Here is a 12,335-nt window from a genome sequence, read left to right on the forward strand (position 1 = left end):
GGAGAGATGACCACAGGACTCCCCAACATTCCACTACTCTCTTAAGATTGCTCTTCTTCTTGAAGGTTAAAAAAAAACAGCAATAATTTATCATAGTCTCCAGCTTGAAACAGCCCAAATGTCCAACCAGGGGTTTTTATATATCAGGGTATTTCCACACTATGCAACAATGGAAATGAACAAAGGGAGGCTGCAAGCAGCAACATAGGTGAAACTCCCAAATGCAATTGAGCGAAAGGAACCAGACACAGGGAGTCTACACTTTAGGATTTCTTTAACACAAAGTTCAAAAACAGGCTGAACAAATCTAAGAGCTGGAAGTCAGAAGAGTGGCTACCGTCACAGGAGAAAGGAGAGGGTAGTGCCCAGAAGGAGCCACAAAGCAGACTTTGGGAAGATAGGCCATGTTCTGTTTTTGGACCTGTTTTTGACACGGTCTGTTCACTTAGAGATAATTCATTGAGCTTTGCACTGGTGATTTTGGAAGTTTTGGGTAGGTCTCTTACACTTTATTATTTATATACACATTATTTTAGTGTATATAAAGTGGAAAAGCTATGATTTTTTCCTTGTTGACTCTAGGATAATGATCACAAAGGATGAGTGCTCCTCTGGGATAAGCAGACGTGGTGACATGTTTCCATGACATCCAAGGCTTGGTCATTTCTCGCATTTCTACCAACTCCTCTCTCCTACCTCCCTCAACTTTCATTGCTGGTAGACCTCCTGCTATCTACAAACATTTCACAGGTGCCCACAGGATTGGCACAAGAGTGCCTATTGTTTTCTAAATCTGGTTGTGTCTGGTTGACCAGATGACTTGACATTAACTACTGTTGGTTTCCCTCCTGCTCCTAGGTGATAGTAGAAGAAACTCTAGACCTTATATGGTACCAGAAAAATAGGTCAGGGGCCTCCTCCCTCATTCTTACCATTTACCTCTGTCTGGTTCTGTACATCTGTGTCTCCAGGGGCCAGCGACGCCCTCATCACACACAGATCAGCCATGGTCTTGACCATAAGACCTCCAGTTTCCTGCCCAGTTGTGGCATTTAGCGCTCAGTAATGGGCCATCTTCAGGCATTCCTATAGAAGGTTCTTTACCTCCTAGGGCAGTTCAGGGGAACTGGGCATAGGTCTCAGCTTATGGAGTCCATCCGCTAGAGGCTGGGCAAGGGAAATCCAAATCCTTAGAGTACAGCAACCCTGAGGAGCTGGAAGGATGAAAAAATACCTTCCATTCTTTGAGAACAAGACTTGCAGGAGGGAGGAGAAGGGAGCTAATTCTCACCAGGTTGTCTGCCCTACCCTGTGAAAGCCAGGCAGTGTGCTCTAACCTGTGGTGTGCTCTAACCTCTCCGAAGAGGATAAGACCCCTACCTGCTAAAGACTTAACAGCCTTGTTGGTGATATGGGAGCATCCCTGAATAAAGAAGCAAAACCAAACTTGACCAGGCAAGATAATTTTTGAAGAGGCAGCAAGGCTGGGACCAGCATCGCAGGCAGACCTTGCAGGCCCCACCAGATCCGTGTTTCCACATCATCACTTTTACCAGTCCAGGTGTCACAAACCCTCGGGCCCTCCATGTGAAAGTTCTGTCTCACCACACATGTTCATTTGTGATACAATTTTCTCAAAAAAATGGAATCTATGGGTCTATTTTAAACACTGAGAACACCAAAACTGACCCAAACCTCCGATTATAGCCTCTCTGGAAAACGAAAGATCTGGCAACATGCGGAGCTCAACTCCCACATGGCAGCAGTAGAAAAGAGCTGAGCAGTGACTGACCCCTTTAGATAGGGCTTTCCGGCTTTGGAGTCCCCTCCTATCTGCCCGCTTCCAACTGTCTCACACCCAGCCTCCCTCACTCATGGATACCACCTGCTTGGTCCTGTTCCCAGGCATTGCATCTTATTATTTTACAACAACAACAACAAGTCAATATCTTCCTCCTGCCAGGAGAATAAAGTCCAGACATCCTCCGCTGGTAAACCTTTCAAGTTCTGGCCCCAGTCAAATCTTCCATTGCCCCCCTACAAACGCTTTTCTCCCAATCTTAGGGTGCTCGTTAATGATTTTCATGGCGTTGTGCATTCAGCTGGTTGTTTTTCTCAGAATCAAGTTTCACCTTTTAACTCTTCCCCTTGTGCCTTTGCTTCATACGCTTCTGGCATCTCAGACCTTCTGAGATCATTTTCCTTCTCTCTAATGTACATCCCTTAGATGTTTCATTACTTAGGGTACGTCCATCAATTTTTGTTGTCAGAAAATGCCTTTATTTTGCCCTCAATCTTGCATGATGACTTGCTTATTTATTTATTTTTGAAGATTTATTTATTTTAGAGAGAGAAGAGGGACAGAGGTTATGAGTGAGAATGAGCAGGGGGAGGGGGAGGGAGAGAATCCCAAGCAGATTCCCCGCTGAGTGAAGAGCCTGACTGGGAGATATGGGGCCAGATCCCAGGATCCTGGGAACCTACGACCATTTTAAAAAGTTTTGGGTCACAAAGAGGGTATGAATTCCAGCCCCAAACTTGCATAAGGACAAGCTTCTGATTAGAAATTCTCAGGTAAGCTTTTTTATTTTGCTTCCATTCTGAACTAAAATTTAGTATCTTGGGGCACCTGGGTGGCTCAGTTGGTTACGTGTCAGCCTTCAGCTCAGGTCATGATCTCAGGAATCTGGGATCGAGCCCGGTTTTGGGCTCCCTGCTCAGTGGGGAGCTGCTTCTCCTTCTGCCCCTCCCCTTGCTTGTATGCTCTCTCTCTCTCTTTCAAATAAATAAATTAAAATAAAATAAAATTAGATATCTTAAGGCAAGTAATGGTCTATGGCATGTATGCCACTGTTTCCCTTGGGGAGCAAGGTCTGACAACATCCACTAAAATTTCTGTCTTTTGAAGGTTCTGGGTATTCATAAGGATTTCCAATCTTTCTCTCATATCCCAATTCAGTCTGAATTTGTTTTCTATTTTTTCTATCATTTGGCTCCTGCTCACTTCTCCTGCTTCACACTTCCTCATTGTTTCTGCCTCTGAGGGATTTCCTCCCATTCCTGCCAACTTAGCCTTACTGTATGTGAAAACAGGATTTTCATAGTTTCCCCGGCATCTTAGGGATTTTTGACAGGGTGAATTTCTTCAGAATCTACTCTTTCGTGTTTTTTGGTAACAAGGCACTCAATTTTCTGTCATTTTCCAGCAGTCTCCCAGAAGCCTTGCTCACCCTGTATCCTCTTTCTAGATTGATCTTCCTCATCTTCTCCATTTGCTAAATCTTACTGTGGTGAGCAGAATTCTGAGATGTTGCCCCAATCTCTAGCCTCTGATGGATGCACACTCTCCCAGTTATTCAATCGAATGCTAACTTACTGCTGCTGTGAAGACATTTTGCAGGTGTAATTAATGTCCTAAATCAGCTAATCTTAAAATAAGGGTATTACCTTCGTGAGTGGGTCTGACTTAGCCACATGGGGTTTTTAAAAGCAGAAAGTTATGTCCAGTTGGTAGTAGAAGAAAAAGTCACATAGCTATGCTCTGGTTAGCCTGGAAAAAAGCAACCATCTACCTTGCGAACTTTCTATGGAGCCATAGGGAAAGAACCCCTTTCTATGGAGCCGAGGGTGGTTCTTGGCCCACAGCTTGCAAAACAACTCCAGGGACTTCACTCCTGTAACAGCAAGGAAGTAAATTGTGCCAGAACCCGGTGAACTTGAGTGAGTACCCTAAGCCCACCTGAGACCGGCAGCCCTGGCCGACACCTTGATTTTGGTCATGTGAGGCCCTAGGCGGAGAATTCGGTTACACTGGACCTGGACTGTGTGACAGTATATTTGTGCTGTTTTAATCTGCTAAATTTGTGGAGATTTTTGACACAGCAATAGAAAATGAATACAGGCCCGAACTGATTTACTACCAATATACCCACCTCATCCTTCAAAGCCAGAGTCAATTGTCCTTGAGCAGCTCTGAGGCAGTTCCAGCTACGACTCCCCTCCCCCACCCCAATGGCCACACCACTATGCCAGCTTGTGAATAGCCCCTCTGTTATATCTCACAGTGTTACTGGTTTTGCTTGTTCATTTGTTTTAAAGATTTTATTTATTTATTTGACAGAGAGAGAGATCACAAGTAGGCAGAGAGGCAGGCAGAGAGAGAGGGGGAAGCAGGCTCCCTGCTGAGCAGAGAGTGCAATGTGGGGCTCGATCCCAGGACCCTGAGATCATGACCTGAGCCGAAGGCAGAGGCTTTAACCCACTGAGCCACCCAGGACCCTGAGATCATGACCTGAGCTGAAGGCAGAGGCTTTAACCCACTGAGCCACCCAGGACCCTGAGATCATGACCTGAGTGGAAGGCAGAGGCTTTAACCCACTGAGCCACCCAGGCGCCCCTGTTCATTTGTTTTAAAGTGTCTTTCTCTTCAGTTAGACGCATTGACCTTTTGGGAAAGGACTGTGCCTTAGGTGAACTCTGGTGTTTGATGGCCTGGGTTCTAATCCTGACTTTGCTACTTCTTATCCATGTGACCTTTGGCAGTTTATTGCATGCCCCTAAGTTTCTCAAGTTTCAACTTCCATAGATAAGATATGGGGATAAAAGAAGACCTATTGCAAGGGGCAGGGGTGGGTTGTGAAGATAAAATGAGATCATTTTTGTATAGCACTTAGCATCATACCTGGCCCATGTCAGACCCTTGGGAAATGTTTGCGCAGTGAATATATAGGTGGAGGAAGAATGGAACGGTAGCCTGCAGATGTGCCTGAACATGGGGCCCGCCTGCAACTTCTAGAAGGATTCAGTCTGTGTGCAACTGTTTCCTCAATCCAAGCCGCCCTCTGTCAACAGACAGCCTTCCCCTGATGTTTCCCTCCTTTGTTTTACTCCTGCTTTTTCCCCGTGATTGCTCACAGGAAACATTCCTAGAAAAACCTCAAGGGATTGACTTCCTTTATGCTTTAGGGCAGCAGACAGCCTGTGTTCTGTTGGCTGCAGCTGTGCTCCAGCCCTTGGGGACCAAGGGAGGGACAGCATCTTAGGAGGAGGAGGATGGGAGTCAAATAGGAGGTGAAGCTCGCCAGGAGAAAAATACAAAGACAACACCTGGGTGGGAAACCCGACAACAAGGCGATGGTGGAGGGTGAGGGATGGCTGCCTCCCCCTCCCCTCTACCTCCCACACAGCCTCGGTCTACAGCTTCCTTCCCGCCTTTCCTTCTGGCCTCCTACAGGATAGTCACAACAGTATCACCCCTAACAGCTTCGAAGATGCCACACCCTAGGGAAGGCACAGCTTCTGTCTTGGTGTCAGATGAGAGCCATTTGGCAGGCGAAAAGAAACAGGCCATCTGGAAAAGCCTCTGAGACCTCAGTAATTGGAACCAATGACTCCCTTCAGTTTTATTTATTGTAAAAAAACAACATTAGAGCAACATGAAAGGACATCTCTTACAAAGGGAAAAAAAGATTACTCATGATCCTACCACCCTAACACCACAACTGTTTTCTTTTTCCAAGTTCTCTTCTCGCTTTTTGGCCACATGATAGAAGTTTGCATATAATCTGTGTCCTATTTTTTTGTTTTCACTTAATGTGGTATCTCAAGCCTTTTCTAGTGGTGACCTACTCTTCACATTGGTCTCTCTCTCTCTCTTTCTCAACTGCAAATATTCCAGCCACTTTGAGGCATAATTAATGATTCCTTAACCCTTGGGGATTCTTGCTCATCCCCTCGAATCTTTGAGGTTGGCTCTTGGCAAAGCTGTAAATGAAGGGAAGTTTGTCTTCCGGGCCTATTGGCAACCTTTACAGATCTTCCTTCCTGCTAGCAATTTTAGCCCGAGATGTCTCTTGCCATATCCTGATGCCAGTCTAAGCCTGCGAGCTTCTCAAGGGCTATTAAAAAATAATAATATAGTTCTATTTCTTTCCTTAAAGGAGCAGTGCATGCTCATGTTTTCCAATTTGAGAAATACAAAACAGCAAAAGAAAATAAAAATCTGCTATAACTTTGCTCTGCAAGATCATATGCCACTGTTCCTTATTGTTCTCACAAGTATTTTTGGCATCTTTGACCCCAGTTTTCTGCGTTAGGTCCCCTTCCTGTGTTAGGTCCCAGTTGTCTGTGTTAGGTCCAGAGTTAGGTCCCTGCTCTACTTTCCAGCTTCCTTTCAGAAGCTAACTTACATTGATAATACGATGAAAAAGCTGAATGAATAAACCCTAGAAAGTATACTATCCTGAGGCCTTGGGCCCCAATTGAGGTAAAAATATTCAAAAACAGGTACACAAAACATCAAGGGGGTGCCTGAAATTGCCTAGTTTAACCCACAGTAGACTCCATTGACTCATAAAACTGGATTGTATAGAGGCAGGATGGGTTACAGGGCTGGTTTGATCTAGTGGCTCAAAAACGTCATAAAGGGTATGGTTTCTTTCTAACTTCCTTCTCTGCTTCCCTCAGCATTATTCTCTTCTAAGGTAAGCTCCTCTTGTAGTCTAAAATGACTGCCTTATCAGTAGCTTCTGGGGCTACTTACTTCTGTCTAGCTAGAGATGAGAGCATCTCTCTCCCACCACCCCATGAATCTGAGATTTCCTCTCAATGGATCAGTCTGGTTCCTATGGCCACCCATGAATCAATCCTGGTGGTAAGGAGGATGGGGTGACTCTGAGTGGTTTAGACCAGCAGGTCTCAAGCTCTAATCTTAGGACCCTTTACACTCCTAAAAATTACTGAGGATCCTAAAGAATCTTTTTAATGGAGGTTTAATCTATTGATATTTGCCAAATTAGAAATTATATTTATTAAAATTAATAAAAGAGAGGCACCTGGGTGGCTCAGTCAGTTAAGTAGCTGCCTTCAGCTCAGGTCATGATCCCAGAGTCCTGGGATCTCTGCTTGGTGGGGAATCTGCTTCTCCCTCTCCCTGTGCCTCTGCCCCCCACCACCCCCCGTTCATTCTCTCTGTCACTCACTCTCTCTCTCAAGTAAATAAAATATTTTAAAAAATGAATTAAATCATCATAAAAATAATAAATTTACATGCTATAACAAGTTAATTAAGAAATAACTATGTTTTAAAAGGCATTAATATCCCCTCCAAAATAACTATGTTTTCCAAAACAAAAAGATGGTGAGAAGAATGGCTTTTTTTTCTTTACCTTTTAATTTGCAAGTCTCTTTAAAACTCGTTTAATAGAAGACAGCTGAATTTTCATATCTCCTTCTGTATTCAATCTGTTGCAAATTGTTTTGGTTCAAGTACAGGAAGAAAATCTGCTTCACATCCATATGTAATGGGAAAGGGGGATATTTTAACAGCTTTTTAGGATAATTGTGACTATTCTTCTTTGGTACTATACCAAAACTCTACAAGAGGTCATATCTTCAAGGCTTGTTACACTGTGGAATCTGAAACCTTATCTATAAACTTCTCACACTGTTAAAAGTCCATTGTCTGCCTTGCATTTAAAATTCATCTTTAACCCATCTGTGATTTTGTAACATCAGGCATTAGCCATCTGGAAAACCCTGATTAACTGAGTAAATGCAGGTCTTCCAAGCACTGGCTCATCATCCATGATCCATTATCCCCAAATCATATATTTGTTAACATCATCATCAGTCCCATCAGAAAAGCCCTTAAATATTGAGAAACTGTCCCATGGTGATACAAACTCTTCCAACATTCTACATTTCTTTTGAAAGCTGGAATTTTTTCATCCTCGGCAACTAACAGCCCATTGTTTTCCTTGGAAAGACAGGCTCACCTAATTGTCAAGAAAATGTCTACTAAATAACTGTAATTTGTCAGTTGCTTTCTCAAGTAAATATGGTGCTCCATGACCCCCACCCTTCACAAAACCAGCTGGTACGGCTTGCAGTCACACGAGAACTTTCCCCTGGACAACCACCTTGCTTCAGTCCCCAGCAGGACGGTTTTATGGGCATTTACCACTTTGTCATATAAAATATTAAAAAGATATGTACTTAAGGGTTGAGATTTCAATAAATTAAGTAATGTTTACTGCTCCATCAAGAACATTCTTAAACCGAATAGCATTTTTTTAAATTACAAAACATTTTTTTTTTTTTACCATGAGTGTAGCGGTGAAGGATATTAGTGTGGTATTAGTGCCCCGATGTGTGAAGGTACCAATATTTTGCACACCTTTACCTTTGCACCATCGAGAAAGGTAACTTATATCTTAGATCATAAGGAACTAATTTTGACTTCAGAGATTCCCTGAAAGGTCCTCAGGGACCCCGTAGGGCTCCACGGACCATACCTTGAGAACCTCTGACCTGGACCCATCAAAGCTCACTCATACAGTTAAGAGTGGGGCAAATTTACCTAAACCATATCTTGCATCAAAGCAGGAAAGAGGGAGCAGATACTGGGGGCAACCACAATGTCTGCTGTCGGAATGACCTAAGTAATGAACATAAGGAGCTAAAGAATTACAAAATCATGATAGCTGTCCCAGATTTACAAAGAGTCTGGCCACTTTGCTAGCCAGGGTCCTGAGCTTTTCTGAGACCAGCCACTGACCTGAAGAGATTCCAGGTAAGGCTTTGAGAGCTAGCGGCTGATCTTAATCTATAGTTGGTAGGATCTCTATCTCAATGCAGAGCACTAGCTTAGGATGACTCTGCAGCTAGGAAAAAAGATGTTTTAGGGCAGGGGCTTGTCTTGTTGCGCAAGTCAGATTCTCTTCCCACCCAAGGTGAAGGTGGTGAACGAGGTAGTGGGTGCAGCGTAAGCTTAACAGCCATCCCGTTAGGCTGGGACAGGAGGCAGTTTCAAGCTCCCTTTCTTTCTCACACTCACCTTACACCCACTCTTCCAAGCCAGGGCACCTGGATCTTTATGTCAGCCATAATGCTGTCATGGCATTTTACCAACAAGGAGTATCTACCTGGGAGAGAGGGAAAGAGAAGCTGGGGCAAAAAGAGGTAAAGAGTATCTGATCACGCCATCTGGCCTTGGGCTGGTCTCCACGAGAGAAATGATGAGGTGCTCAGCATTCTCCCTGAAGGTGTCACTGACTGCCCCCCCCCAACCCCCACCCTCCCTCCCCAGCAGTTGCTCTGCCTGGCCAGCCTTGGCCAATCTACTGGATTTAGATCTCTGTGACAGCTTTTCCTCCAATATATTCAAAATACTCCCATGTCCTCACCTTAGAATGACCTAGAAACATTTTTATGGCAAAATCTCTTTGGAAAGTATAACAGCAGGGTCTCCCCACCCCCACCCTTTCCTTTTCAAGATTTCCCTTTCTGACCTTTGTTACCCAGATACCACATTTTTTCCAGCACCCCTGCCCCCACCAGGGAAAGAACACAGACATTTCCAAACCCTGTTGGGAGCTGTGCAAACCCTTCACAAACTGTTGCAAAAAAGAGTGACAAAACTCTCAGTTGACTTAAATACATTTGACTCAGTGTCTAGGATCTTCCTTTTTAAACCGGAACCGGTATCACTGATACCCGTGATCATGTGATTCTATCTGTTCACCTGAAAGGAAATTCTGAAGACAGACCATTTTCACCGAGCTCACTGAGGAGTCAACAAGTCCTAAGGCACAGAAATGTTGCAGGCACACTATACACATTCCGCCGGGTTAAAGAAATAACATATCTGGGACGCCTGGGTGGCTCAGTTGGTTAAGCAGCTGCCTTTGGCTCAGGTCATGATCCCAGCGTCCTGGGATCGAGTCCCACATCGGGCTCCTTGCTCGGCAGGGAGTCTGCTTCTCCCTCTGCCTCTGCCTACCATTCTGTCTGCCTGTGCTCTCTCTCTCTAAAAAAAAAAAAAAAAAAAAAATAACATATCAGTGCTTTAAACTCCTTTTCATTCCTGAATTCCTGAATTTGGGGATTCACTAATATTTATGCCTTAAAAATATGTATGACATTTCCTCTCCAGAATCAAGGGAGACTCCTGAGGTATGGAAAGCGGCTCTCCAAGAGCACGTTCTGATCAGCTCTGTCACCAAATGGCTCAGTGATTTAGGGTAACTCACTTGTGCTCTCTGGGCCTCAATAACCCAACTGTGAGACTAGTCGGGAATCCGCACTATTTTCTTCTTCTTGGACACGTGGAACAATAGAAAGATGTTTTGCAAGTCCCCAGACACACGCCCAGGCTGCCCTAGGGTAGTTCTCAAGGGTCTCGTGGCCCCAGGGACTCTCAACCCTGGTGGGCCTGGGGTGTTGTGCTGGCAAGTGAAGCACGTGACTACGTAAAGCCCCTCCATCCACCCGCTCCGCAAGTACCAGTCCTAAGCGCCGTAAAAGCCTACAACCAGTCCAGCTGTACCTTTTGTTCCTTCATCAGCTAACCGCACGCAGACTTCCAGAGAGCGGTGGGTGCTCGGCACCCTGGCTCCTCCCAGCCTACCCTCGGGGCTCCCCCGCCGCGCTGGGTGGAGGGGTCGCGCGTCCCGGGGGCGGGGCCTCCGCGGGACCCCCCCCTCGCGAGTTCGGATTGGTCTCTCCTGTCCTCGTGACTCCAGGCCCGCCCCACGTCCCTCCTCCGCATCCGTGCGGGGGAGCGGACGGTCCGGTGCTGAATGGGCGCGAGCGCGGCGCCGGGGACGGGCGGGGGCGCGGGGCCCGGGACTGGCGGCCGGCCGGCGCCCCCTCCCTAGCATGCGGACGAAGGCGGCGGGCGGCGCGGAGCGGCGTCCCCTGCAGCTGCGAACAGACTCGGTGGCGGCGGCACCTGCCGGCCGAGGTAAGTGGCGCAGCCCCCTCCTCGGCGTAGCGGGGCCCGCGGGCTGGGGGCGGCGGCGGCGGCGGCGGCGATCAGTCCCTGCCCCTACCTCGCTGGCCCGGCGGCTCCGCCTCGGCCCCCGCGGGCAGCGCCTAGGGCACGGCGCCCCTAGAAGCGCCTAGCGGGGGCGCGGGCTGAGAATCGTGGTCTCGGGCCCCGTGGACGGGGCGGGGGGCGCCGTGCCAGCGTGGACGTGGTTAGAGGCAAAGGGGTGAACCCCCAGGATGTCGGGTCCAGCCGCAGTGGTCCTTTCTCCCCCGGCTTCCCGCAGCGGCTCGGGGTTTAATTCATTGCTGGAAGCTTCCTAGCCGGCGGAGCCGAGTTAACTCATTATCCTGGAACGGGATTGGGGGACCATTTGCAAGGTAAATTAGCAGGTTCCCAAACTGCTCATTGCATCCTTTGGAAAGGCACGATGTGTGGCGTCTGTAGGTAGAAATTGGGCAGTGACCTTCCTTGCCCCCTCTCTGCAGCCTGCCCTACGGAAGAGGCACGTTTTGGTGACCCTTTGCTTTCCTCTGAATTGTAGGTGACTTGACGTGGGCATGCATTCATTATACGCCGTTAGTGTGTAAGTAACATAAGGTTTTCCGAGGGCATCTCTCAGAGGAACCGGGCAAATAGGGAGAGGCGGGATCTTGTCCCTGCTCCACAAGAGCTGGGTGACCTTGGCCGGCACCGGTCCCCAGGTGGGGCTCTATCTCCTGGTCTTTACTGGGAGACTTGAGCTGCTGATGGCTGTGGTCCCTTCCAGGCCTCTGGATCAGTGGTTCTGACCCAAGAATGTGTTGGCCAGTGAAGAGAGGGTCCTGCAGATCAGGAAATAACTTGGAAAAATGAATTTGATATCCTCATGTCTTAATTCGTGTTTGTGGCCTTTGCTTAATTAGGTATCGTTCTTCTAAAAGAGAAAATAGTTTCATGTGCTGCGTTTAATCTGGCACCCTTTGGTTGCCTGCTTCTGGTGCCAAGCAGGAAACTGGGGGCCGGGGTTTCAAAGAGGAAGGAGACTCATCTCTGGCCCTCTGGTGTTTAGCTTCCCTCTCCTCTTGGTTTATAACAGCTAATCCTCTTCCGTAGTGGGCTGCATGTCCTGAAACTGGAAGAGGAATCCATGTCTGTTGAGTAAAGGAACACAGATTCAAAAACACCATCCGTTGTGGTTTCACTTGTATAGTCTGGAGAGTTTGACAGCTTAGAAGAATGTCTTACATTTCTAGTCTTAGAGCTAGGATCACCTAAATTCTAACCAGTGCTTGCTTGGACAGGAGATGCCTGCGAGTTGCCAGAGCCCATAACCAGGATGTCACGAGTATTTTTTCGTGTCTGTCCATTATGTGCGTGCAGCTGTTTTTGTAAAATGAAATGAACCTTAGTTATGATCCATAGCCATTTCTTCCGCAGGCCCGAAAAGAAATGGGTGAGATGAGAAAGCATAAGGGGGTTCATGGAAGAGTGAGAGGGCCAACAGCCGTAAATTCCCAAAACTCAATGTTTATGACTACGTATTTTGAAAATGCTTATGATTTTGGCACAAACTGCCAAGTTAGCC

The 12,335-nt window shown here is 46.8% G+C and overlaps 2 protein-coding genes across 13 annotated transcripts in view; one reads left to right on the forward strand and one right to left on the reverse strand.

Annotated features, from left to right (window-relative positions):
• LOC309870916 (uncharacterized protein) overlaps positions 1–10,661 on the reverse strand; it is a gene marked incomplete at its 5' end in the record, with an annotated part of 69,959 nt that extends 59,298 nt beyond the window's left edge. For all 11 annotated transcript variants that reach the window (XM_082743523.1, XM_082743522.1, XM_082743518.1 and 8 more), the window contains one exon: positions 10,328–10,661. In XM_082743523.1, coding sequence (XP_082599649.1) covers positions 10,328–10,661 — 334 coding nt within the window. The remainder of the gene's footprint in view (positions 1–10,327) is intronic.
• ST3GAL5 (ST3 beta-galactoside alpha-2,3-sialyltransferase 5) overlaps positions 10,611–12,335 on the forward strand; it is a 54,686-nt gene continuing 52,961 nt past the window's right edge. For both annotated transcript variants that reach the window (XM_082743487.1, XM_082743488.1), the window contains exon 1: positions 10,611–10,744. In XM_082743487.1, the coding sequence (XP_082599613.1) occupies positions 10,660–10,744 (85 nt within the window). In that variant the 5' untranslated portion in view covers positions 10,611–10,659. The remainder of the gene's footprint in view (positions 10,745–12,335) is intronic.

This window comes from Mustela nivalis (genome assembly GCF_964662115.1).
Source record: "Mustela nivalis genome assembly, chromosome: 8".
In the NCBI taxonomy this organism is placed as follows: Eukaryota; Metazoa; Chordata; class Mammalia; order Carnivora; family Mustelidae; genus Mustela; species Mustela nivalis.